This window comes from Phocoena sinus, chromosome 9, assembly GCF_008692025.1.
Source record: "Phocoena sinus isolate mPhoSin1 chromosome 9, mPhoSin1.pri, whole genome shotgun sequence".
Taxonomy (NCBI): Eukaryota; Metazoa; Chordata; class Mammalia; order Artiodactyla; family Phocoenidae; genus Phocoena; species Phocoena sinus.
Genome location: NC_045771.1, coordinates 45,904,550 through 45,931,907, shown reverse-complemented (window position 1 = coordinate 45,931,907; position 27,358 = coordinate 45,904,550). Strand labels below are relative to the sequence as shown.

Here is a 27,358-nt window from a genome sequence, read left to right as displayed (position 1 = left end):
AAACCAGAGCCTGCTTCCTGTGCCCTCCCTCCCGCCCTCTCCCCACACACCTCCCACTGCCTTCCATCACTTCCCATCCCTCCTTTCCCCTTTCTGGTATCTTCTGTTTCCTCCTTCCCATTCTTCTCCCCTCATCCTCTTTCAGGCCCTGGGGGGCTGTCCCAGGCAGAGGACTCCCAGGACCCCTCCGGGACAGGAGATGTGCCTGAACTAGCCAGTGTGGAAGAGCTTTGCAAGGTGACCTTGGGAAAGGCTCTGGGTCTCTTCGGGCCTCAAACCCTCACCTGTGAAATGGGATATTACTACCCGTGTGCATGTGTGCCCAGCCTTTCCCTACCCTGAGCCCAGGTTCCCTTTGTGTAAAATGCAGGGCCTGGGTGGAATCATCGTGGGCCTTCCAGGGACCTGGCTTCTGTCACCTGCTGTGCCCAGGACTCCGGGGACCAGGCTTTGAAAGGGGAACGTTGGAACATCAAAGAGGAGCGTCAGCGTTAATGATTAATCCCTTGATTGCCAGAACACCCCTCACTCCGGCATTGGACGCTGACCTTTATCAGCTCTGACCTTATTGGGGAGGAAAGAGGTTCTTGTCTCCCAGAAAGAAGTTAAGTTCTCTCCCTTTGAGGGGTGAGTTGGAGAGGCAGTGCTTCATCTTTCAGGCTTCCCTCTCTGGTCCTCTGTACTAGGAGGAAGTGGGAGGTGAGTGCTGCTCAGGTTTCGTTAATAAAGGGAGCACGTGTAGAGCAAGGGAGGTGAATGATCCACCTTCCCTGGGTCATCTTTGGTGTGGTGCCCAGGCTTGGCACTGCCCCACGATGGACAGGGATGCTGAGCGGCCAGAGGAGTCTAGTAGGAGATGCCTCAGCTCCATGAGGGCAGAAGAGGGACCCAGGGCTGTGTGGCCCCATGGAGAGGAGGAGTGAGATGCTGCCCTCCCACTGTGGGGGGCTCCCAGGAGGCAAAGGAGCCTGTGCTGCTCACGGCTGGCCTGGAAGGGTGCGGTGGAGAGACATCAGAGCTTCCCCGAGGGCCCTGGACTGGCTGCTGGAGAGGGGTGAGCACCCCAGCCCAGGAGCTGGACCACTCTCAGCTGGGGGACTGCAGAAAGGGTCCTGCAGGCTGTGGGGCAGTGTGGGGGGTGGCTGCAGGGTCTCCGAGTCCCCTCCCACTGCCCGCGGAAAGTCAGAGCCCGGTGAGTCACCGCTGGCTCCGGTGTGCTGACTGATGACACCGTCTTCCTGCGTGCCTGGCGCAGTGGCTCGCCGGAGGAAAACAGCTGCTCTTTCTGTTCCCGCCCCAGGCCAGTCGTTGGGCTTCTGGGGCCTGAGGAGGGCAGGCCCTCCCAAGTCTGTAAGGGGGGCACGTGCGTTCTTGCCAGGCAGGGCTACAGGACTCTCTCCTGTGTGATCTTGGGAAGTGTCTCCCCCACCTCTGGCCTCAGTTTCCCCACAGGAAAGTCCGTACTGTAGGGGAGGTGACCTTTAAAGTCCATTTCAGGTCTGAAATGCTGTGTCTGTAATTCACTCTTCTTAAGGAGGGTGCTTCAGATATAGAAGTGTGGGCAGAGGGTAGCAGAGGGCCTGGCCACAGTCTCTAGGGATGTGAGAGGGTACTACTAGGGTACCAATGGACTCTGAGCTGGTCTTCTTTTTACCAATAACAGAGAGTGGCAGGAGCATAGGGATGGAGTGCACAAGCTTTGGAGCCAAGCTGCTTCGGTTCACTTCCCAGATCTACCACATGCTTGCTGTGTGTCCTTGGGGAAGTTGCTTAGCCTTTCTGTGCCTCCGTCTCCTCAGCTATAGAATGAGGATAATGCTAGGAACGACTGCATGGGTTTGGGGCAGGTGAAATGAGTTAATGCATACTGATTGTTTGGAAGAGTGCCTGGCATGTACCGAGTGGTTAATAAATGTTAGCCATTAGCAAATAAAAGTGCAGCAGGCCTGATGTTCCTATTTTGAATATGACAGAGGGCTTATGGTGGTGGAGGTGGCAGCAGGAAGGTGAAAAACCCTGAACACAAAGTGGTAAGATAATAATAATAGTTAACACATGTATAGCCCTTATTGGGAGCCAGGCTATACTCCGCTCTCCATAGTTTACTTATATCAATTGGTTGATGCCTCCCAGTAACATCTATGAAGTAGGTATTACTGTTATTCCATTTTCACATATAATTGAATTGAGCCACAGAAAAGTTAAGTGGCTTCCCTGAGGTCTTTAAGCTTAAAACCCTAGCAAAATGGTTCATGAGTCCACCACACTAAATGCCAGGAGGTAGTTTAATTGTCCTCAGATTAGTTGCAAAAGCCAGTTTATCCCAGCAGAGCCTGGACCCAAGAGAGAGCACCTGGGAGTATCAGTGACCAGGTCATCCAGAGCCACATGCGTGGCTGGGCTGAAAGAGCCCAGCATCCATCCTCAGGGAGGGGAGGGTCCAACCCCAGGCTGCAGTGGCCAGGCCTGGCCCTTAGGAGGGTCACTGGCAGCTTGGGGGAGTCCGGAGGAGAGAGGTAGCTGGAACAGGGTGCAGGGGACAGGGCTGGGAATGGCTGACCCAGGGGACACATCTCAAAGTGCTTTCCTGGGACAGAGGAGCCAGGCATGTGGTCCAGAGGAGTATGAGGTTTGGGACAGGTGGCCTCAGACCGTAAACTCTGAGCATTGTCCCGCAGGGGCTGTGCCCAGTGGCCTCGGGGCGGGGGTCAGGGGAGAAGAGGTGGGGGCTGAGGTCACCATCCTGGAGAGGCTGCAGGAGGTCGCCTCTGAGGTTTCCAACTGAGGTCGGGAGTGGGAAGGTCAAGGCCTGGGAGCTCCCAGCTTCCCTCTTTCCATCGCTTGGCTAGTGAGTGTCTGTGTCCTGTTGGGCAGAGCGTGGACTGTAGTTGGGGAAGGTGAACAAGAGGGGGCAAAAGTGGGAGTCAGGAACCCGGGTCTAGTGCCAGAGGAGGCCTCGTGTTGAGAGTACCCCAGCCCCTCCACCCTGCGGCACTGGGCTGGGGGCACACCGCTCTCCTGGTTCACCGCGTTGTCTGAGCAGCCTGGTGACAAAGCAGGGAGTGGGGGGATGGTTAGGCGGGAGCCTCTGATTGCTTCAGCTTGTTTTTAATCCACTGCAGGGATAAGCAGCCCGCAAGTCCGGGCATCGTGTGTGTGTGTGTGTGTGTGTGTGTGTGTGTGTGTGTGTGTGTGTGTGTCCCCGCGCAGGCTCATATGTGTGTGTACCTGCAGCCACATCTGAATCCAAATACGTCTAACTGCCGCTGAGTATCTGAATGCCTTTGCAGAATGAGTGTGTGTATGATATATGCATCAATAATCTGATAAACACATGTGAAGATCTAAATCGCTGTGTTAGGCATCTGCATTTCTGTGAAGGCGTGTGGAGCTGTCTCTCAGTCCCTGAAGGAATCTCCACCTTTGTGTATTCCACACATGGGTGTTTGTATTGATGCCTTCAGGTGCGTGCCCTGGGGATAAATGTCTCTCTCTGTGGAGTTGACGTGTCTTTACGCTCTTCTTTGTAAACCTGTTTCTGTGTGTGTGTGTGTGTGTGTGTGTGTGTGTGTGTGTGTGTGTGTGTGTCAGAGAGAGAGAGAGAAAGAGGGAGAGACCACCAGTCCTCAAAACACAAACTCCTTCTCTGCTTGCCCGCTGCCACCCACTTGCGCTCCAGAGCATCCCCAGCTGGCCAAGCTCTTGGTTCTAATAAGTTAAGGTTAAAATGGAGTCTTTATAATCCTATCTATACATGAGAATCACTTGAAGAACTTAAACAACACTGATACCCAGGCATTCTGACTTAGTTGGGCAGGGGTATTTTTTTTTTTTTTTTTTGCTTTACACGGGCCTCTCACTGTTGTGGCCTCTCCCGTTGCAGAGCACAGGCTCCGGACGCGCAGGCTCAGCGGCCATGGCTCACGGGCCCAGCCGCTCCGCAGCACGTGGTATCTTCCCGGACCGGGGCACGAACCCGTGTCCCCTGCATCGGCAGGCGGACTCTCAACCACCGTGCCACCGGGGAAGCCCCATGGGCAGGGGTATTTTTAAACACTCCTCAGTGGTTGTGCTGAGCAGCCCATGTTGAGGACTGTGTTAAGAGGTCAGAGCTCATCTTGTGTCCCGGGTCAGGGCTCGGGGGAGGAGACCGTGAGTCTCCATTTGTGGGGACCCAGTCCTGAAGGAAGGGGGTAGTGCTGTTGCCATCTCAGGGGGCTCTGAGCACTCTTCCCTCTTCCCAGGCCTCTTCCTCCAGGAAGCTTGCTTTATGTCCCAGGGCAGAGGTCTCTCCCAAGAGATGTGTTTCTGGTGGCACACTGCTGGGAGTACCAGGGCGACGGCCTCCAGGAAGGAGCACCGTGTGTCCATTTAGAGACACAGGCCATGCACCCATTTCCCTCCTCTGGCTTTGTCTGGGCCCGGCTGGCTGTGAGGCAGGCCAAGGAGGGAGCTGAGGTGGTGAGTCACCTTCCTCTTGGCTAAGAAGGCTGAGACCCGCAGAAGCAAAGGTCTTGACTGTGGCCAAGTGCTGAGGCCAGAACCCAGGCCCAGGCCACAGGCTGTGTCGAGGGAGGTGCTGGGGGTACCCAGGATTGTCCTGGGTGGAAGCCTCCTTGACTTCAGACCCCAGCAGGCCTTGGCTTGACATTGTCCTATGTGCAGGAGAGTCAATCCAGGTCTCGGAGGCCTTCTGCCTTAGTAGCTCCTCTAGGCCCTCAGTCTTTATCATCTGCTGAGAAGCTGTGGGCCCGGCCTTCCTCTCTTCCAGCCGGGTTGGTAGGGAACACCAGCTCCCTGCAGACAGGGCCTTGGCCTCCCCAGGGATAGTGGAGATGACCGACCCCTATGCGGACCACTGGTGTCACATCATGCCAGAGGCAGCCTGGGGCCACCAGGTGTATGGAAGGTCCTGGGAGTGGGTACAGAGGCTGAAGCCTGTGCTTGGGGTGCCCAGGGGTGCTGAGGCCAGTGCTTCCCCAGCCTGCCCAGTCCTTCCTGACCCCTGGGGGAGAGGCTGGGCCAGCATCCCCAAGGCTACCCTGGGCTTCTCAGAGCATCTCTTGGGGATACCAAAGCCTCCCTCAGTATTTCCAAGTGGGCGCCAAAAAGGCAGAACAGTGGGTAGATAAAACGGACCCCCTTTTCCTTGAACCTTCCTGCGGCTGGTTTTCTTTCTCCTTTTCGGGTGCTCGTTTGTCACCAGATTGAGCTTGGAGAGGCCAAGGGGAGCTTGTTGAGGCAAGGAGAGAGGGAGGGAGGCCTGGGAGGCAGCCACTGGGGGCACAAAGGGCCCCAGGGTACTGGCTGCTCTGCCCATTGATGGGGGGTGTGTAAGGACTCGTGGTTGGGAAGCAGCCCCCATGGGCCTCTTAAACCAGCCACCTGTGGGTTAGTGGTGGCCCTGACATGGGCCTACTCAATCTTTTTAATAATAATGGTAACAAAAAATTTTAATGATTGTATAGTATTTCATTGTATGGCTATGCAGGGGCCTGTTAACAGTGCCTGCTTGAAGGATGGTTGGCTGCCGTATGTTTTGCTGTTGATGCTATTTTAAATGATGTTGCAGTGAATATCCTTGCATACGCTTCTTTCTGTATAAGCACAAATCTCTCTCTAGGATAGACACCCAGATGCAGAATTGCTGGCTTGCAGGGAATATGTATTAATGATCAGTTTTAGAAGCCGACCGGACTCTTCCTCTGGGCGTGTGCTGGGGCTCCCTCAGGCTCCTCACTCGACTGCCCATGCTCTTTCTGGTCCTTAGCAGCGACTTGGGCCTCAGAGCCACAGGAGCTCTGGGGGGAAGGTCCTTGAGGTCCAGGCACATCCTTCTCAGTAGTCACTCTTTTTGTCTGTTGCATTGGTAAAGGCTTTATCCTGGAGGCCAAGTGGGCTGAGGCAGGGTGAAAGGAGGCTATGTTTGTTGGGGACCGGGCTTGGCTGCTGGAACAAAGCGGCCCTGTATGAGTGAGTGAGTTAGAGAGGAGGGCACGTAGCAGCCTGTAGCTAGGTAGGCCGTCAGGCTGGCTGGGTGGCTCAGCGCCGCGGGTGCACTCAGTCATCCCGGCTCCTCTCGGTGTGTCGCTCCCCGCCTCTTGGTGTTGTCCTGGCGGCTCTGTCCAGCCTGGGTCTGGCATCGGGGAGGGGGAAAGAGCAGCAGGGGTGAGCACGTGTTGCCTTAGGGACAGGTGGCACATAGGTGGCACGTGTCACTGTCACCCACCTTCCATAGGTGGGAAATTCATCATATGCCCGCACCTGAGAGCAAGAGGCACCTGGAAATGTCCTCTCCAGGTGGGCACGCATGTGCCAGCTAAAACTCTCTTCCTGCGGAGGGAGATTTGGGGACACGGTCACCTGCTGCAGAGGAGAAAGCCATTCAGACCATTCTTGTAGGCGCCCGAGCCAGCGTGTTCCCTGCTGTATCACCAGTGCCTGGTAGTGAGTAGGCACTCGGCAGATGCTTGTGGGATAGAAGAATAAAGAACAGCACGAAGGCATGGAGGGGGGTTACCCTTGGAGGCTTTGCTGCAGGTAGGGGTGGGGGGCTGTCGCCGCCCCTCTTATGCCGCTGGACCCGCAGGATTCATACCTTTCCTTTCTTTCTAGCCTGTAGATACCTGGGGCTGAACAGCAGCTGCTGTGAGTGAGAGGCGGACAACACTGGCCTGAGCCTCCTTCTGGGCTGAGAAGCATCATGGCCAGTGTCATACAGGCCTCCCTGGCTGCCCTCCTTCTGCTGCCTATGGTAAGGGCCCAGGACCCTCCCCTCCATGACCAGCTAGAACCCCAGGCTCACCTGAGCTCCCACCCCAGATAACCTGTGTCTTTTGTGTGCTATCAGCTGGTATCTCTGCCAGTCCCCCCCTGGACCATCTGGCACTTTTGGGTGAACTAAAAAGGGTGCCCCTTCCTCAAGACCCTGTACCGATTTGACCAGAAATTGTTACATAATTTACAAATCTATTACGGCAGTAACATACGCGGCAGCCTTTAGAGTTGTACAGTACACAACCTGCCCAGGTGTGTACAGGGGCCCTTGTCAAGGCTGCAGAAGGCGCTTGTGATCCTGGTCCCCAGCTCACTAGTCTCTGGCAGGTTAGAGCTCAGAAGGCTGCTCTCTGCTCATGTCTCTGAGTGAGAGGGATGGAGTGCAGGGTTCCCAGACATTGGCCCCTGCCCCTCAACCTGGGAATTCTGACCAGCATGGATGCAGCTGTCTTCAGAGCCCTGGATGCCAGTCCTGCCTCTGCCCTGCCTTACTGTGTGAACCACAGACCAGCTCATCCCTTTCCGTGCACATCTGTGAACAGTCTGAGCTAGACTGGATCCCTGAGCGCTGCTCTCGGCAGCTTGGGATGCCTTGTGCCTGCCTCCACACTCGCCAGCATCCCCTTATGGAACCATCGCTGCCCTGGAGTTTTGAGTTGAAGTGACAACACTAGGACACAGCTGTCGTGATAGCATTCGTGAGCCTTAAAGTTACTTGGTCCTACACTTAAATCCAGTATCTGCCACTAACCAGCCGTGTGACCTTGGGCAGGAGTTTCTAAACTTCTCTGTGCCTCAGTTCCCTCCTTTGTCACATGGGGCAGGAGTAGATGAGAGTGGCTACTGAGCCCCACGGAATGCTACCACTGTCCTTCACCTGCAGCTCCCGGGCCCCCAGAGGAGAGAGAGGATGAGCTCTCTCAGCCCCTCCTCTTTCTCACCTCCTGCTTGCTCCCCTAAAGTGCACTGCTAGCCTCGTGGTCTCTGGAGCTGGACTGCATGGGTTTGAATCCTGGCTGTACAGTCTACTACACTGTGTGACCCTGAGCAAGTTTCGTAATGTCTCTGTGCTTAAGTTTCACATCTGTAGAATGGGAAATGGTAAAAATAGCGCCTGCTCTGTGGTACTCTTGATATATATATGCGTGCATATGACAGAGTAATGCACTCAGTTAGTACGGTGCTCTGTGTGTGCTTGCTAATGTTATCATGAGACATGGAAACTGAGACCCAGGAAGCGGGTGGGATCTGCCCAGGTCCCACACTGAGTTGGTGAAGGGGAAGAGTCCTCATGGCGTCTGTGACGAAGTGGAGGCAGGGTCCCCGCTGGCTCTGAAATCTCTCTGTCACTGTCGTCTTCCTGCTTCTGTCGCTCCCCTTCTCCCACTGCCCCGGAGGCTTAGGTAGCAGGGCTTGTCGGTGAACCTCCCTGTTCCTTCTCACCGTGTATCCCCTGTGCCTCCTGCAGGCTACCGCCATGCACTCTGACTGCATCTTCAAGAAGGGACAAGCCATGTGCCTGGAGAAGATCCAGAGGGCCAACGAGCTGATGGGCTTGAATGACTCCTCCCCAGGTGAGGAGGGAGGCGGGGAGGGCCACCATCCCTGGCACATCCAGGCCAGCCTTAGAAGTGATGTCCCAGCCTCTGGCCAACTTATAGAAAGTAGTGGAGGGTACAGGTCCCTGGGTCCTTCAGAAAGCCCCTTGGGGTGATGGAGCCCTGGATCTGCTCTAGGCAGTGACACTGGGGTTGCCCTCCTTGGGGATGGCCTGCCCTGGATGCCTCCCTCTGGAAGGGGCTATTCCGGGTGACTGGACGTGGCCACCTTCACTCCCATGGGAGCTGGGATAGAGCTGGTGTCTGGGCTGAGCAGTGGCTGTCGGAGAGCTCGTTAGCAGGCCGCCTGGGCCTGGTGGTGGAAGGGACACAGCTGTTGCTGGTGGCCGAGCTAGAGAGCACCTGGTCTCCCCAGAGCATGAGGTGTGGGGTCATTCCCATCTCCTCGGCTCACTCCATCAGAAGGGAGAGAACAAGGCAGCAGGAGCTCCAGTCCTGTGCGTGTCTGGTGCTGCCATTCTCCTGGGGCTGCTACGAGCATGGGGGGCCGGATGCTGCTTCCTTGTGCTGGATGGTACCACGCACCGCAGGACATGTAGTGGCCTTAGCTGTCCCATTAGATACCCCTAACCGCCCCTGATCTCAATGACAGTCCCAAACGCCTCACTTTTCTAGATGTCCCAAGGGAGTGGCATGGCCCCGGCTGAGAACCAGTGGTCCTGTGTAACCCCTTTCCTCCCAACTCCCCTGCTGTGCAGATGGGACGCTGAGGCCCATAGAGCAAGGGCCCCCTCAGCTTCCTGACTCCAGCAGGGCCAGGGAGAGGGTCTGTGTGGGACGTTGGGGATTTGGGGGTAGGGGGCATCACTGGAGGACTCGCCAGATTCTCTCATGCCTCAGTCACTGGAGAGTGGGGTTCTCCACCCACCCTAGAGGGATCCACTTTTCCCCCCGATCCTCCCCATTTCCAGGGAGCTCTTCTGAGCACCATCTGTTTAAATGCGTGATTAGCCTGCAGCCCAGTTAAATGTGATCGTCCCGCTGGGCTGGGCTCCCTAGCCAGTCAGCTCAGCAGGCATTAACTGGTCATGGAGTCACTCCCAGCCATGCTGGCCTTTCCCTCCAGGTGAGCTGTTGCTCAACTCTCACTGAGGCCAAAAGTGGATTTGAGGCCTCACCAGCCAGGGAACCTGAGGCAGGGGGCCTAGATGGGTGCACGGTTGCAGGAGACTCAAAGAATATCTTGTCCAGGGGATGGGAATGTGGAGCCTGGAGGGCAGTGACTCTTTAGAACCATGGGAAGGGGGAGTGTCAGGCTCAGGTGGGCCTGGAACCCAGGTGCCCTCCCTCCCAACCCGGGGCCATTGTTCCTGCTTCGCAGGTCTCAGGTATACTTGGGATCGAGGAGTAGGAAGCGCTCCGTAGGGATGGGTCGAGGTGGGATGTGGGGCTGGAACTGGGCCAGCAGGCATGTAGGTGAAGTGCACCTGTGGAGCCCCGGGCAGGGAGAGGACAAGACCCCCCACCCCCCGCCGCCTTCCCCTCAGGCTCATCCAGGCAGGGGTGTGAGCGTGAGTGAGGCAGATGGAAGGATGGATGCCAGCCCAGGAGGGGCAGACCAGTGCTGCCGGGAGGGGCTCCCACCCCCAGGCATGCTCAGGAGAGGACGATGAAGGGAATTCTCTGCGGGGAAGGATTCATGGAGAAGGTGGCCTTTACATCAGGTCCTTGGTCCTCAGACCTGGCTGTACGTCAGAGTCACCAGGGAGCTTTGAGGAAAATGTACCCAGGACACAATCCAAACCAGTTAGGCCAGCACCTCACTCCACTGGAGTCACCGTGATTTTTAGAGGCTCTCCAGGCGATTCTGATGAGAAACTAGGCTAAGAACCCCTGAGTTAGGCCCTAGGGAGGAGTAGGCACTTGATGGCAGGTGAGAGCTGAGGGATGGATGTTCTGGGCTGAGGGAACCACAGCAGCAAGAGGTGGGTGGGGAAGGGAGTGAGACCCCCCTGGGTCTGGAACCCTGAATTGGAGTCGGTGGGGATGGGCTAGAGGGACGTGTGGCTGAGGGCCCGGGAGCAGGTATCTGTGTGTTGCACGTCTGCCGCCACTGGAGTTGGAGATCGGAGGGGACGGCAGTGGTGGCTTCCCCTGAGCTGCCATGCCTCCAGCTTTCCCCAGGACCCCGCCTGGACCTCCCTCTTCTAGCCCTGCCTCGGGGGCCCTGTAAGTCAGGTCACCCCCAAACCTGAACCTGGTCAAAGGACCCCAAGCCTGTGGAAGAATTTCACTGACCCATCCACCTGCTCATTCATTCGCTCACTTATCCCCTCACGCTCTCGTGCAGTCATTCAACTCACATGACGAGCTGGGATCTTAGGTGTCCGGCTTGGGCGGAGTGAGGGCAAAGCCAGGGGTGGGGCCTGCCGAGCTTCTGGGAGAATTTAAAGATGCTGACGGCCAGGCCCTCCCCACACCAGCGTGATTGGCATTTGGACCGGGGCGCTTGTTGAGAGTACGTGTTAAAAGCCTCCCGATGATTCTAAAGTGTATCCAAATTTGAGAGCCACTGGGTTGGCCAGAGAATAGCCTCTACCAGGGTGCTTATGTCAACTTGGGCCAGAGAGCAGCTCCCAGCGTCCAGGCAAACCCGGCTGGGAGCCAAGAGTCCAATCTGACTATAAGCAAGAATCAGCATTATGGTATGAATGGATGTGCTTGGGGTGAAATGAGAGAGGCCAGCCCTCCTGCTGTACCCCTTCTCTGCACCTCCCCTGCCCTTTCTGTCCCAAGCACGTACACCATGCACAGAACACTGGCCAGGGGTCAGCCGATGTCCCGGAAACACACTTGAAAAAGGAAATCTGTCAGCTTGTTCCAGTGACTGAGCGTGTATTCACAGCAATGCTTGTAGATAGATATATATATATATTACTTGTGTGTGTCCCCATGATCTTTTAAATCCCATAAAGTGAGTGCATTGGAATGAAGACACTGATCTGTTAGAGGGGAGGTGTGTCTGTGGCATGTACGTGTGGTTGGGGGGATGGTGAGGGGTTCCCAGGATGACACCTGCATCCCCTCAAACCCATACCCCTCACTGATCCTGGGACCTTCACCGCAAAGAGAATGTGGGACCGTATTGCATATAGGGGCCTTCAGAATGGAAGCCGAGGGACAGAGATATGCTAGGGAGGGGCACCGGCGCTCAGCAGTCAGCTGAAGGGGGTAGAAAATATAGGTAAGATAGCGGAGAGTGAAAGCAAGCTTTCTGACTGGGTGGTTTTGTCCACAGCGTCCCTGGCGGGTTTTAAAGATGTTTATTGGGACCATTGTTGAGGTGATATATTTAGTGGTTTTGTCCCTCGTTCCAAACTCCTGAATGCTAAACAGACCTTGAGACAGCACCAAGTCCAGCTGTATCATGGGACACACGGAGAGGCTGAGGCCAGAGTTGGGCGTCGCTGGCCAAGTCACACCGAGGGCCAGAGCCAGCTCTGGGACAGGACCCAGGTCTGCTGTCCCAGCCAGGGAGGGCCCTCTGTGCTGCGGTGCCCTTGTGCCTAGAGAGAAGCGGAAAGGACTCCTGTGCGTGGGAACCTGCGCCTCCTCTCTGGAGCGTCCCCAGACCCACACAGGGCACAGGCACTGCCTGCTGGGCTGGCCACTTCTGTTCTCTCGGCTCAGCCCGGCCAACCTGCCTGTCCAGGGTGAGTCCTGCCAGCACATCCTCTTTGTGGGACTGCGGGCTTGCATCAGTCTGGAGGCCTTCCCTGCGTCTAAGTGGGCTGGTCAGATGTGGTCCTCCTTGGGGGTCCCACGCCCCATACTCTGGAGAAGATGGAAGAGGGAGGCCTGAAGCGGCCTTGGCAGGGGCAGGAGGGAAGTGGCTTGGAGGAGAGACAGGAAAGCCTGCTCATTGCTATTCTGACCCAGCCTCTGAGGCCTGTCCAGGGTGCAGAGTGTGTACCCTAGCCCCCAGCTCCACCCCCTCACCGGAAGAGAGGCCTGGAGGAGGGCGGGGGAACCACTGCAAGGCTGGGCCCAGGCTCCCCATCCTCCGGGCAAGACCAGCTTCTTGTCTGTGCTTCCCAGCTGCTCTGAGAACGAACAGACCCCCAGCGTGGGGAGGGGGCAGGGCCTGTAGGGACCCGCCCTCTGTGGAACTCGTTCCCCAGATCTCAAAGGGTTCCGTTTCTGTCCAAACCTGTTTCTCTTTGGTCCGTAGTTCTCAGACTTAAGCCTGTATCAGAACCTCCTGGAAGTCTTGTTAAAATCCAGATTACTGGGCCCAGCCCCAGTTTCTGACTCAGTGGATTTGACGGGGCCTGAGTGTCTGGATCTCTGGCACGCTCCCAGTGGCGCTCTGCTCTGGGGTCTGCACTTTGAGAACCACTGATTTCCAGAGGGGAGGGCTGCATCTTTAGTCCTTCCTCCACTCCCCCGGCACGGAATTCACAGCTGCTCTTCATTTTATGGATCAGTAACATTGGCTGTAAAGTAAATTTCAGTAAATTGAATCGTTTTTTACCCGTGAATCGCATGCCGAAACGAGAGGCTTGTTCTAACGATACGCAGGCATCCTCAGGCAGCTTCTCAAAGAGAGGACTGCGCCTTTGTTTGAGTCCCCTTGGCGCCCCTGGTCTCACGAGTTTTGAACACTGTGTGGAACTGGACAGAATCATCACCATGACAACCCGAGATTAGCTCCTTATTTTGTTCCAGTCAGGGCTAATGGCTCTTGCGTTCTCTCTCCATTCAACCTGCCCAAGTGGTCTTTTCCCCTCCTGCTGTCACAAGGCACCGCCTCTCCTTGCCTGCTTTGTGTGTCAGCATCTTAGTGGGAGCAGCCCCGGAGAGTGTGCCCGGCATTCTCCCCCAGAGCGGGAATCCCCCGGTGCCTGAATTCCTCCCATCAAGTCCCATAGAGGCTTTCGGTGGGACAGACTGAGCCAGGAGGGCACAGGCAGGCTTCGTGTAGAATTGGGGCCCAAGGCGGGTAGATCGGAAGGCTTGGGGTGTCGGAGTGGAGAGTTCTCCCAGGGAAGAGGACCGGTTCTGATCTCCTCTGCACAGGGAAGAAGAGGACAGGAACTTTCTTGACCCCGCAGCCATGTCTGATGCACTTGACCGCCTCCTCCTTGAAGCAGGCTTTCCTGCTGCTGTGTCACCAACGTCTTCTGGTTTTCCTTGTATTTCTGGCCACCCCTCCTGAGTCTTCTTTTCCGGCGCCTCTTCTGAGTGGTGGCATCTCTTCTTTTGGGGCCAGGCCCTAGTCTCTTCTCTTTTTTTCTTCTCAAATCTACGCCCTCTCATTGGACATATCACCCGGGTCCACGGCCCTACAGAGCATCCCTGTGCCGACCACTTCCTGTTCTCTTCCTCCAGTTCCAACTTCCCGGCTGAACGCCAGAAATTTGTCTAACTGCCTATCTGAAATCTGGCTTCACTTGACTCTTCACATCATCTCAAACTAAACATGCCCCAGATGATACTCTTGAGTTCCAGCTTGCCGATTCCCCCCACCATTTGCTTCTCATCCAGCCCTCCCCACTGTGGCGAGTGGCTCAGCTAGCCAGCCATCTGGACACTCAAACCCAGGTGCCATCCTTGGCCCCTCTCTCCCGTTTAGTGCATCAGTCATGGTAGCCTAGACCATGCTGAGGTAACAAATGAACCTTAACATCTCAGAGACTTAGCACCATAACATTTCCTGCTTGCACACGTCACCAGCCAGCGTGGTCAGCAGAGGTGGGAGGTGGAGTTCGACTCTGCCTGGTCCTTCAGAGATCCAGGCTTCTTTCATCTTGCAACACTGCCCCCCTCGATATGCGGCCTCCAGGGATGCTGCAGAGAGGGGAGAGAGAGAGAAAGGGTATGGAGTCTGTGAGGGATGTTTTAGAGACCTGTTCATCACTTCCCCCTTCTTCCCATGGGTGAGCACTCAGTCACGTGAGATGGATGAGCACCAACGCTCCCTGGCACGCTCACCGGCTGGGTCCAGCCAGTGTGTCACCAAGTCCTGTCAGTCCTGCCTACAGACTCTCCTACGCAGAGCTCCTTTCTACCTTGGCTGCCATGGCTCCTAAGCGAGCCCCACCACCCTCCTCTGGACTGCTGCCATATCCTGACAGACATGTCTCCATGTTTGCTTTCCTGCTCTTGAAATATATTACCTTCCCACACAGCTGAATCAGATCATGTGACTCTGCGTCTTCAGACCCATCTGTGGGAGGCAGAATAATGCCCCCACCAAAGATGCCCACGTCCGTGGGCTTCCCAGGTGGCGCAGTGGTTGAGAGTCTGCCTGCCGATGCAGGGGACATGGGTTCGTGCCCCGGTCCAGGAAGATCCCACATGCCGCGGAGCGGCTGGGCCCGTGAGCCATGGCTGCTGGGCCTACGTGTCCAGAGCGTGTGCTCCGCAATGGGAGAGGCCACAACAGTGAGAGGCCCACGTACCGCAAAAAAAAAAAAAAAAAAAAAAAATATGCCCATGTCTGAATCCCCAAAGCCTGTGAATGTGTTGCCTTATATGACAAAAGGGACTTGGCAGGTATAATTAAGTTAAGATGGAGCAAGTAGCCTGGATTATTCAGGTGGATCCAGTGTAGTCACAAGCGGCCTTTTAAGTGACAGGAGGCAGCAGGAGGGTCAGAGGAGAGAGCTTTGAGGATGCTATGCTACTGGCTTGGAAGATGGAGAGAGTAGCCGCAGGTCAAGGGATGTGGGTGGCCTCCTGAATCTGGAAAAGACAAGGAAACAGATTCTCCTCTAGAGCCTCCAGAAGGAATGCTGACAACTTGACTTTGGCCCAGTGAGACTTCTGACCTCCAGAACTGTAAGATAAGAAATTGTGTCATTTTAAGCCACCAAGTTTGCTTTGTTATAGCAGCAACAGGAAAGTAATACACCATCCAAGGTCTTCTCAGCATTTGGTATTAAATCCAAACTCATTCCCATGACCACAGGCTATAAGCCCCGTGTGGGCACAGACCAGGGGGGTTTATTCACCCCAGTTTTGCTCTCCGGTGTCTGACTTGTAATAGGCACTTAATATTTCTTGAATAAATGAGTGAAAAAGAGGGAAGGGAAGGGGAAAGAGAAGACACAGAAAAGGTAAAAGGAGAAGGGGGGTGGGGGAGAAATGGCATCTTGAAATCTTCTAGCCTCAACAGAACTAAGCTTTGTTGGGACTGGAGTCTGGAACAGATGGGGAAAGAGAAACTGGATGTGTGTTGTGGGCGTGGAAGGAAAATGAGTTGCTGTCCTTAGTTAGAAAAACCCAAGGCACTCTCAGGAGCCCAAATCCCATCCTCATCTCCCTGGAAAACGATCCTGGGAGGATTCAGCTCCAAGGCTCCTGAGGCCAGAGCAGACCCCATCCAGGACAGGAGAGGAGACAGACCCCACCTCTCTTCCTCTGTGGATCAGGCCAGGAGGTGACACCTACGGGAGAAATGCGCACAGGGCATCCTGGAAAGCCCCGAGATGGTGACCTGCGTCTCCTGTGACCCCAGTGATGCAGGCCAGAGAGGTGTGTGGATGGCTGAAAGCTCCCGATGGGGTTGGGGACATTGTCCCATAAAGCAAAACTGTTTCACAGCATTTCTGACACCGAATGTGTGGGTTTTCCATACCAAGCAGTTCTCTGGTTTTCTACGGATACCCACTGGATGTCCTTACAATTTAATTCAAATCTGACACTAACGACCTGGAGTTAGCACAGACCCAACAGATTAAGGGTCAGCTTCAGGAGACTGAGCCCCCATTTCAGATGCCAATTGCAAGTCGTGGGGCCCCAGGTTACCCACACTTCAGTCTGTCTTGGCTACAAATCAGGAGTTCCCTTGGGCTTCCCTGGTGGCGCAGTGGTTGAGAGTCCGCCTGCCGATGCAGGGGAGACAGGTTCGTGCCCTGGTCCGGGAAGATCCCACGTGCCGCAGAGCGGCTGGGCCTGTGAGCCGTGGCCACTGAGCCTGCGCACCCGGAGCCCGTGCTCCTCAATGGGAGAGGCCACAACAGTGAGAGGCCCGTGTACTGCAAAAAAAAAAAAAAAAAGAGTTCCCATAGCCTCCTCTTCATCCTCCATAATTTGCTATAATGACTCACAGAACTCAGGGGAACACATTAGGCCGTGCCAGGGCCTACTGTTCCACATTTAGGGAACATCTGTTGACTGGGGTTCCCAGGGCACGGGCCAGACACGGCCACACTCCATGGCTGTTCCACGGTCAACACGGGCCATGGCGGCCAAAGATGTACTATTAGGTCTCTTTCAAGGATATGTTGTCATAACCAGCCATGTGCAGGTTGGAGCCCTGCTGTGATGGGTGGACAGAAATCATCAGTAACAGACCTGGGACCCATCTCCCTTCATGTGGCCCCAGCATCCTCGTCATCTTGGTTTGTTGTCCTCAGAGCTTTCTATGATGCTTCTGTCTCCCAAACTCAGTTATTCTGGGAGCAGGCTGCTATAGGCTAATGTGATTGGGTGTGAATTCTAAAGTACCCAGGTCTGAGTTCTGAGAGATAGGGTTTTCTGCACCTGGAAGCTTTGGGCGCCTTCTGGTCCAAACAGGACCTGAAAGTCAGTCATGGACCCCAACAGAGAGGCTGTGAGCTCATGAGGGCAGACACGAGCCCCTGCATGCTGTCGGGGTGGGCAGGGTGGAGCCCACTCCATAAGCGCGGAGAGGTCCGTAAGGGCAAGAGGCCTCTCCATGGAGAGGAGGGGCGGAGTCAGACGAGGGGTGAAGCATGAAGGGGAGGTGAGGTGGTGGTGATGGGAGTACAGAGGACTCCACAGAGAGGCTGGCAAGGGCTGGAAGGAGAGCAGGCACAGGGGTCGGAGGGTCCACTGAGCCCCCCAAATCTGAAAACCTGGTTGTCAAGCTCAGCCTCTTCTTCCTTTCTCCCAAGCTCATGTCCAGCGAGTCACGCGTCTTGGCGATTCCTAAATAGCTCTCAGTTTGTCCCTGCTCTTCTCCAGCCCTCGGTGCTCACCTGATGCGGGCGTGCCTCGCCACCACAGTGACCTCTCAGGTGCTCCCTGCTTCCTGGCTCTTTCGGGGCCTTGGCTTTGCAGGCCTTTCCCCTCCTCCCCAACCCCCATCGGGCCAATTTGTGCTCCTCTTCAGGTCCCAGCTCTGTGTCATCTTCCTGCTGCAGGCCTGCCCTGAAAGGCGCTGGGCGACCCGGGGGAGAGGGCATGGAGCGCCATCCTCGGGCCAGAGGGTTCCTGCCCCTCCCCCAAGGGGCAGGGAGGGCCCACCGAGGAGGTCGATCTGAAGTGGGACCCCACCGCGACGTGGAGCCTGGGGACGTGGAAGAGCTCGTGCAGGGTGATGTGTGCGTGTGATGTGTGCGTGTGTATGTGGGCGTCTCGCTGCCCTCTCACCATGGTTCCCTTCCTCACAGGCTGCCCTGGGATGTGGGACAACATCACATGTTGGAAGCCTGCCCACGTGGGTGAGATGGTCCTCGTCAGTTGCCCTGAGCTCTTCCGAATCTTCAACCCAGACCAAGGTGGGTCCCCCCCGAGGGCCTCTTCAGGCCACTCTGGGTCCAGCCTGCTCCCCTTGTTCGGACCTCAGGCTTTTCTGAGAGACAAGCACCAGGGACATAGGGCGCCCTGCAGGCGGATACTTCCCATTCCAGAGCTCATGTGCTGGTGGGGAGATGAAATCACGGACCCTCGGGCACACAGGGACACAGAAGCACCCCTCAGACGTGGCAAGTCCACGTGGAGGTGCATCGTCGTGGCTGGGCTCTCGAACTTGGACTCCAAGTTCCTTAGCAAGAAGTCCCTTAGCGAGACTGGACATGTCTTAATGGTCAGTGGTGTCAGCTGATGTTATCACCGTTGTCACTCGCACAGAGAGGCCTGGGTGACTGCCTCTCCATGGGGAGGGGTCTGAGGGGAAGGGGTTCTGGGGAGTCTCTCCTTTGAGTGTGAGTCTGGTGGTCTCTCCAGGCCTGTTGCTGTCTTTGGTGGAGGCCTCGTGGGCTCCTAAAGAAGGTTGGTGGCTGATGCGTCCACACTGACACTGGGAAGGGCCTGGAGCCAGACTGGCCCTCTACCCCAACCCTGGGGCTGTCGCGGAAGCAGGGTGGCAAGCTGAGGGCTGCTGAGTTGGGCTGGGCGGGGAGAGATGGCGGGGCTGGGCTCCAGGCCGGTGATGTACTGAGAACCACCCGTGGACCACTGAGCCCTGGGTTGGGGCCTTGGTTTGAGGAGGACGGAGGGTGGGGCTCCAGAGGAGATTAGAGAGTCTGAGACACGTGTGGGCGGCCATGCTCGGGCCCCTTGAGACCTCGGTCTCAGCTTCGTCCTTCACCTGCGTAAGGCTTCAGCCAGTGTCCTTCCAGAAGCGGAGAGTCTCCAAGCTCCACCTCACTACAGAATCCTGCCTGCCGCTGTCCCTAATGTGTGTGTGAGAGGCAGCGACAAAGTCTTTCACACCTGGAAGTCCGGCAACCTGGACTGTGCCTGGACTTCTCTTTTTGCAAGAGGCGGCGGAGGGAGGTAGTGGCATTGTATCGGGGTGCCAGGGCCCCATCTCTGCCTCCCTGCCCAGGACCAGAGGAGGCAGGGTCTAGCTGCATCGCACCCCTGCCTCTCCTCCCCCCAACTTCTGCTCCGAGCAGGGTCTGTTAGCCACACCTCCCACCTCCAGAATCTCCAGCCAGCCCAGCAGGAGAGTGGCAGTTGAACTCTTCCATCCTGACAGCGCGGGGGACTGGGTGTGACCCAGGGCAGGATGGGAAGTGCTGAAGCAAGAGGCACAGTATGAATGGTGGGACGTCAGGCGAGGTGGCAGCCTGCTGATTCAGCCCAGTTTCTAATTCATTCCTATAGAAACCAGCTTAATCACTTCGTCCACTCACGTACTCCTTTCGTTCGGCCGTTTATTTAAAGTTGGCGGAACAGCTACTCTGGGTCAGGTACCATGGCAGGATTACTTCTTTTCAACCACAAAAAAAGGTAAAATGAATCAGCAGTAAAATAAAATTTTCTTAAGCTCAACTTTCCTTCAGACTCTGTGCCTCCGTCTGGCAATCGCACAATGAATGTGTTATTTACCCCCGCTTCTTAATGGTTCACTAAGGCAGGCCTTTTTAGTGTCTCCATTCACGGAGCTGGATTAGTGAGACTTGCCTTAAATACTTAGAAAGCTGAAGGTGGCGTTTTTTCATTTTATTCCCTGGTTCTCAGGGCTGAATCTCATGCTCGTTGTAATAATTGTTGCTCTGCGGGCTATTGGAGAGATGGGAACGTTGATCGCTCTCCTCCTTACACATGCCTCTGATTTTTCTCTTTAACTGTGTCCTGTTCGCGAGGGAATCGTAGAAAGTCTCCAGTGTCTGGTCCAGCCCCAGCCTGTGGTTCTCATGCCTCTGGCGCCCCCAGCAGAGCCTCTCTCCCGAGTCTGGGAGTGGGAAAGAGGAGGAAATCGTCAGCAGGGCCCGGAGAGAGCAGAACTGACTTTAGACCCCTCGCTCACCTCTGTGTTCTCGCTCTCTGTCTTTCTGTCTGTCTGTCTGTCTCTCTCTGTTTCAGTCTGGGAGACGGAAGCCATCGGTAAGAGGAACCTTGGAGAGGACAGACTGCTGATCATCTGTCCATCCGGCAGGAGCCTGGCTCTGACTGCTGGGAGTGGGTGGGGGTGGAATGAGAGGCTCATCAGGGGCTGGGTTCATCCCGCCTCCCCCCCACCCCCTCCCCCCTTGGCCATCTGGAGGTGGGGGAGACACAGGAAGATGGAAGATGGAGCTCCTGGTCTCAGGGTGCTCATGAGCTTGTTTGGGAAGTTGACACCCACTCCCCTGTGGAGGGGTTAGCAAACAAGGCCACCCGTGTGCATAGGCACGTGCATATGTACACGTACAGGCCTGATTGTGTGAGTGAGCCCACATGTGGAGTTGGAATGTATGGCAAGCTCCAGAGTAGAAGAGACCCAGCCAGGTGGCGTTCGGGCAGAATAACGCTGATGTCAGGGGAGGCTTCCTGGAGGAGGTGGCATGTCAGCTGAACCTTGAAAACAGAATTTTGAGAAGTAGAGGGGAAATTGGGGTTCACTGCTAACAGGAGATTCAGCCTAAAGAACGGGTGGAGGAGGGAATAAAGAGTCAGGAGAGAAAGAGAAAAAATGTCTGAGGAGGAAGTCTTTGGAGTTCTGGGTTCCCTTTGATGGGAGTGGTTTGTGGGCTGAGATTGAGGGTTGAGCACCAAAGAAAGAATGCAAGCCCAGGACCCATATTGCTATTCTTTGCCCTTTTCTTGAAAAGACCCAGTTAATTAACTTATTTACAAAACAGAAATAGACTCACAGATATAGAAAACAAACTTACGGTTACCAAAGGGGTTAGCGGAGGTGGGGGCGGAGATAAATTAGGAGTTTGGCATTAACATATACACACTACTTTATATAAAATAAACAACAAGCACCTACAAAAAAAGAGGAAAGGCCCAGTTACCCTTTTCCAGTCCTCTCCCACTCCAGAGGCCCTCCCATCCTCCTGACAATGTCCCATTTCCACTCCCTGTGGTCCAGTGTGGAGAACTGAGTCATGGGCCACCATTAGCATCATAGAAATACAAAGCAAATGAGATGGAATTGGAAGGTGCAGTGTGTCAGACAGGTGTGTGTGGCTACTATGTGTGATGCAGCCTCTTGGCCAAGATCCCACCTCCCCCCAGCCCTGATCCTTCAGGCCAGGGGCAGCCTTGGCCTTCCACGGTGCAGAGTAAGCAGTGGATAGCCCAGGCAAGCTGATGGCCGGGTGTCCCGACTCATGCTCACGCCTGTTTTGCAGGAGAGTTTGGATTTGCTGACAGTAACTCCTTGGATCTCTCAGGTAAGGGATGAGCTGGGGTTTACCATGGGCTGGCTGGAGGGAGGGCATCTGCTAACCCGTGATCTTGGGGAACCCCTCCTTCCAGGCCGGTCTATGCCTCTCTCTGGCTGTGTGATCTTTGGCAGCTCGCTTTCCTTCTCTGATAAAGCTGTGGATTTTCTCCATGGAAATTTGCACGCAAGGGCTCAGACAGAACACTGTGCATACAATTTCAGGGAAGCACAGATCTCAGTAAAGAGCTCCTTAAGTGGTCTCCGATAGCGTTGAACTCCCATATGTAGAACAGTGGTTCTCATACTTTAAAAATCACCTAATGGGCTTGTTAAAGCAGATTCCTGGACCTCACTCCCAGAGTCTGATTCAGCAGGCCTGGGTGGGGCCTGAGAAGGTGCATTTCTAGCCAGTCTCCTACGTGATGCTGATGGGCTGGTCTGGGGGGGGCACCCACTTTGAGAACCCCTGCCCTAAGATTCTGTGCTCCTACAGAGTTGCCGGGGCAGAACAGCCTAGTGAAGTAGGTGCTGCCACTGCAGGGTGGTGACAGTCTGGAGAGTACTGCATCTTCCGGAGATTTCTGTCAGAACAGTAGAGTGGCAGATTCATACAATAGTTCTGAACAAAAAGGTTTATACTTTTCTGAGCCCACACTGTATTATACAAAGAGGAAGAAGGAAAATAAAAGAAAGGAAATGGCTTGTATCTCCAGGATACTTTTTTTAAAAAATGTTTTTCAAAGCGACTTCCCTTTCCTCTTCCCACCACCCCGATGTGGGCAAAGCAGAGAGGAGACCCAGGGAAGGGAAGGGCTTGGCCAAGGCCGTGGTCCCCTAGGACGTGCAGACTTTCTGAAAGAAACGTTCAGAGGGACTTGGAAAGAGGTTGCCAGTAGCAGCCTGAAACAGATTTGCTGGAAGAAGGAACCATTTGGCATCCAACTGTGGGGCAGAAGTGAGCCCTTCTCTCCCTGGACCTGCCAGATGTCCTTTTTGTCCTGGGCCATAAGACTCAGAATCTGAGCAGCGATGGAGACCAGTCTCCCCGCTCTGGGCAGAGCTCTCTTTATGGCAGGAGATCCCACCCTTCGCTGCTTCCCAGAGTCCCAGGAAGTGCGTTTCTGACTCCTGGCTAAAAAGAACTGGCCTTGGGCTTCCCTGGTGGTGCAGTGGTTGAGAGTCCGCCTGCCGATGCAGGGGACACGGGTTCGTGCCCCGGTCCGGGAGGCATCCCAGGTGCCGCGGAGCGGCTGGGCCCGTGAGCCATGGCCGCTGGGCCTGCTCCGCAGCAGGAGAGGCCACAGCAGTGAGAGGCCCGTGTACCGCAAAAAAAAAAAAAAAAAGAACTAGCCTTAGATCTTCCAACTTAGGCAGCAGGACACGAGGTAGGGGTCCCCTTTCTTGGCCTCTGCCCTTGCCCCCTTCCTGAGTGCCCCAGAGGTGGCCTTGGCCACAGAGGGGGGATTCTTCCAACAACATGGGTGTTGGAGCCTCTTTTATGCTGATGTCTCTTGTATACGATTTTCTGGCCCCTGAATCCTGAAAGGAAGAGCAACCCCAAGTGTCCTAACACACCAGGTAAACTCCCAGGAAGCCAGTCTGGGAAGGGGGGTCAGCCTGGGGCCACACTCAGGGGCTGGGCTGGAGGCAGGGGATGGCTACTGCCTTCCCCCCTCCCCCAGACATCCGTGCTTCACCTTTAGACAGTCAGGAGTGGGGAAGGTGAAATGAGCAATCATTAAAGACCAAAAGGCACCCAGGCAGGGTGAAAACCGGACTGGACTCCACTCTGCAGCCAGCAAATGACTCCTGCCCACTCTGGTGTCCTGCAAAATGGCCTTTAAAGTTGAGCAAAAGAAAATTAAAGTATATTAGTGACAGGAAACAGACCTCTAAACCTGAAAAGGCAAAGTCTCTTTTTTTCTACACCTAAATATGTATCTTAATAAGATCTGATGCTGGGTCAGTGGAGGTCTGGTCCTTGTTAATTAAGCCACGTGTCCCCTTCACATGGGGTTTTGCAGCTGCTGGAAGGCCCAGAGCTCCCGGTAAAGGCATCACCTAGAGCTCCAGGTATGACGAGAACTCCTGGTGCACCACCACCTGAGGTGACTCCTAGGCCAGAATCTTTGGGCCTGGAATCTGCATTTGTGATCCCAGGTCATTCTTCTGCTCGCCGAAGTTTGGCAAGTGCCGACCCAGGGCCTAGGGCAGGGGCTCAGGCCTTTCCCTAGGCGGAAGGAGGCTGGATTCGTTCTGGCTCAGTCCCCTCACCCCTTGTTTAGAGATCAGCTTGCACCTTGTCCTCGTACCCTCCTCATCCTTTGTATAAGGGTAAAAGCAATTGCTACTTTCCCTTGGACAGTGGAGGATCTCATGAACCTTCAGCTACCACGCTTCTCAGATGGGCATGTGGATTTCCAGGAATTCCCGCTTAAGAAGTAATTTTCGATTAAGAATTTTGGAGCCCTTTTAAATCATTTCTGTGGCTTGCTGAGTTTTTGTTCTGCTGCAGACATGAGGGTAGTGAGCCGGAACTGCACAGAGGATGGATGGTCGGAGCCGTTCCCTCATTATTTCGACGCTTGTGGGTTTGATGAGTACGAGTCTGAGACCGGGGACCAGGTGAGTGTCTGCTCCTCACCTGGACGTGGAGGGATGAGGCTGAGGAGGTGGGCGGAGGGGTGTGTCTACCAGAGGCCTGGACTTCTGATGGACGTGCGGAAGCTCCGGTCCCCAGGCAGCGTTCATGAGCGGGCAGGACTTTCATTCGCTCATTCTGGGCTGAGAAACAACTGGTTTGCTGCTTGAGCTCCTCCGGCCCCCAGCCCGCGTCCTCCACCTCCCTAGCTACTCTTTCAGGATACACAGACTTTCTGTGGCCCAGCCATTGAAGGGTTAATATGGGGCCCAGCAGGGGCTTCCCGGCCCCTCCCCCAGGATGAGGCTCGGCCCCCTTCTGGCTGGTCAGTGCTCCTGCACTCTGCCAGCGCTCAGCTTTTGCACATTGCGGACCCTGCAGAGGGAGGAGGTGGCTGGGGGGTGCCTGGGGGCTGGGGGTGTCGGGGGGTGTCAGAACTGAGTGGGGTGTGGAGGAGAGGCCATCAACAAGAGCGGAGAGGAGGGAGGAGCTGGGCAGCAGGCCCTGGCCTGGGAGATCGGATGCAGTTCCGTGGGGGCCGGGGGCCGGGGGCAGGCCCCGTGTGAAGCCCTGCGTGTCCTGTGCTCTGCTCCAGGATTATTACTACCTGTCGGTGAAGGCCCTGTACACAGTTGGCTACAGCACGTCCCTTGTCACCCTCACCACTGCCATGGTCATCCTGTGTCGTTTCCGGTGAGACCCTGGGGAGCATTTGAGCGAGTGCAGCCCACCCCAGCTCAGAGCCCTTGCTCCATCCCTCCCACCTCCCACTCCTTCCCTGGATGTCGGCTCTGGAAGTCCCTTGGAAGGCATTTCCCCCACGCCCAGGATAAGAGATGGGAAACTTGATCCCAGAGAGGGCAACTGACTTGTCCAGGGCCACACAGCAAGGAAGACCCTGGGCAGGAGACCTACGTTCCTCACGTTATCTTCCTGGTCTAGATAAAGAGAGGCCACAGGAGAGAGTAGGTCACAGGGTAGTGGGGCCAGGTGGCAGGGGCCTGGGAGTGAGCAAGGGTTTAGAGCCTAGGTGGGAAGAAGGGGATGGTCTAGGTGGAGGACCCCCTTGAGACAAAGCCGTGGAGTCGGCCCAAAGCAGACCCTGAGGTGGAGGGTGGAAGGCTGTGGAGTTCCTTACTTCAAAGCCTTTTGCTTCCCTGGCCGCTGGTGTAGGAAGCTGCACTGCACCCGAAACTTCATCCACATGAACCTCTTTGCGTCTTTCATGCTGAGGGCCATCTCTGTCTTCATCAAAGACTGGATCCTCTACGCTGAGCAGGACGGCAACCACTGCTTCATCTCCACTGTGAGTGCGCAGAGCCCTACCAGGACTGGCCCTCCCTGCGACGCCCTGCCGTCCAGGTGTTTTCCTGCAGGTTAAGGCGTCAACCCCAGTTAACACGGGAACCCAGGAATGACCATGCGGTTACTAGCAGCCAGTGAGACCCCAGCGGGACTTCACTTCCCGTCCCTTGGCCTCTGTGTGTCCTTGGCAGAGCAGTTGAGGAGGGTCGGGTGGAAATGTCAAGTCCCGCTTGACTAGGCTCGGAGAGAGGGCTGGCTTGGCCGCGGGTCGTTTAACCCAAGATGGAGCCAAGGGGCTGGTTGGCTGGGGTTCCCTCCAGACCACCTCCCCAGTTCTGATACATTTGGAGATAAGCAGAAAAGATAGGCTTCGTTGGGGCAGGATGGAAAGAACAGCCCAGAGCACAAGACCTTGACCTGAAAGGGCTCACTTGGAGGGGGATCTATGAGATTTCCGGGGGGCCAGGGGTGTTCCCCTAACCTATGTGATGCCTGAAACCTCTATTTTACCAAGGAGGCTCCTTGCAGGGTCCTCCTTATTCGCCTCTCCTGTGGGGACTGGGGATGGGATGGGAAAGTCGGGGAGAATGAGCCTGGGGGGAAAAGGGGGTTCCATGTTTTCTGACCTGTGCAGGTCTGCCTCCATGGCAGCTTCGACTCAGACTCATAGGATGCTGCAGTTTTAAACTCTGAATCCAGGAATACTGAGTCTTTCAGACCCATGGGGTGTTTAAGCCCGAGCATGCTTTCAGCTGAAGGGCCCTCAGGATCCTCTCTGGTCCTGCTGAGCTGGATTTTCAGGGTTTGGTGGGGTCTCGTGCCACCCTCCCCCTCCTCGCTCTCCCTGCAGGTGGAATGCAAGGCTGTGATGGTTTTCTTCCACTACTGTGTCGTATCCAACTACTTCTGGCTGTTCATTGAGGGCCTGTACCTCTTCACCCTGCTGGTGGAGACCTTCTTCCCCGAGAGGAGATACTTCTACTGGTACATCCTCATTGGCTGGGGTAGGTCACTGGCTGTCTCCCAGACAGGTTCAGGCCTCATGGCCGGGGATGTCCTTGGTCCTGCCGTCCGGGAGCGTCAGGTCAGAGGAGGGAGGCACTGACCTACCTCGCAGCTGATGGCACACTCCCAGTTCTTGGATGCTTTCTTGCTCTTCTCGTAGGAAGCCCACTGTCTGATGGAGGGGATATGCTCAAGAGTCCTCCTGAGAGGCGAAGTAGCCCAGGGTTTGGGAGAGACATGGACCCCCAGGAGGCTTGGGTGTGAGGGACAGTTAGGGTCCCCAGGACTCCAGGTCTGAGAGGGAGACATGTCCCATGGGTCGGGACCCCAGCTCTGAGGGGTTCATTGACCCCCAGAAGCCCTAAGTCTGAGGGGGACACTGGGCCTATTGGTTTTCCAGTTATCACGGGGCTCCTTTTCTTGCTCTCCAGGGACCCCAACTGTGTGTGTGTCCGTGTGGGCTGTGCTGAGGCTCTACTTCGATGACACAGGGTGAGTACATGCCCGAGAGCCAGGGCCGGAGCCCCAAGGAGGCTCTTACAGATGGTTGTCAGCGGCTGTCCTGATATCCCATGAACTGTCTCAGGCAAACCATCCAATGCCGGGCATGGCTGTACCACCAGCCCTGGGCAGTGACTGTACCCTGACCCCACTGCGGGTGGACCCACCCAGCCACATCTCAGCCAGGACTCAGTGAGGGAATGTGCAAGGTTTCAGAGTCCTGCTCTGCTTCTGGGCCCAACTCTGAGTGGCTGTTCTCCTTTTAGGGAGGGGAGGAGGAATATCGAGGGTGAGGTCGCATCCCCCAGAGCCCTAGGTCTGAAGGGGGAACGTGGCCCTTGCCCAGGAGCCCACTGGTGCCCTCACTCCTGGGCTCCAGTCCCTGCCTTGACAGGGGAGCAGAGGGAAGGACCAAGGCACTTGAACCAGGGCTGGGCTTGGGTGTGCAGCCTGCCCGAGAGCTCTCGTTCCAGCCAGCCCCTCCTCAGAGCTGCAGGAGGGGCTGGCTGGAAGGAGATGGTGATGCCCTTCCATCCCTTCCAGCCAGCCAGGAGAGATGATGCCCCCAAGCATCATCTCTCTTCTTTCTGTCTGTCTTGCAGCTGCTGGGATATGAATGACAACACGGCTCTGTGGTGGGTGATCAAAGCCCCTGTGGTTGGCTCCATAATGGTGAGTGTCCTTGGGACAAGAAGCAGGGAAGAAACAGAGGCC

General features: G+C 55.8%; 1 protein-coding gene across 2 annotated transcripts in view; it reads left to right on the top strand.

Moving 5' to 3' along the window:
- Nucleotides 1–27,358, top strand: part of ADCYAP1R1 (ADCYAP receptor type I) — a 49,008-nt gene that overhangs the window by 4,494 nt on the left and 17,156 nt on the right. For both annotated transcript variants that reach the window (XM_032644003.1, XM_032644002.1), the window contains exons 2-12: nt 6,616–6,754; nt 8,246–8,351; nt 17,759–17,866; nt 19,902–19,922; nt 21,158–21,199; nt 23,708–23,817; nt 24,429–24,526; nt 25,007–25,139; nt 25,989–26,142; nt 26,575–26,635; nt 27,247–27,316. In XM_032644003.1, the coding sequence (XP_032499894.1) occupies nt 6,704–6,754; nt 8,246–8,351; nt 17,759–17,866; nt 19,902–19,922; nt 21,158–21,199; nt 23,708–23,817; nt 24,429–24,526; nt 25,007–25,139; nt 25,989–26,142; nt 26,575–26,635; nt 27,247–27,316 (954 nt within the window). In that variant the 5' untranslated portion in view covers nt 6,616–6,703. The remainder of the gene's footprint in view (nt 1–6,615; nt 6,755–8,245; nt 8,352–17,758; nt 17,867–19,901; nt 19,923–21,157; nt 21,200–23,707; nt 23,818–24,428; nt 24,527–25,006; nt 25,140–25,988; nt 26,143–26,574; nt 26,636–27,246; nt 27,317–27,358) is intronic.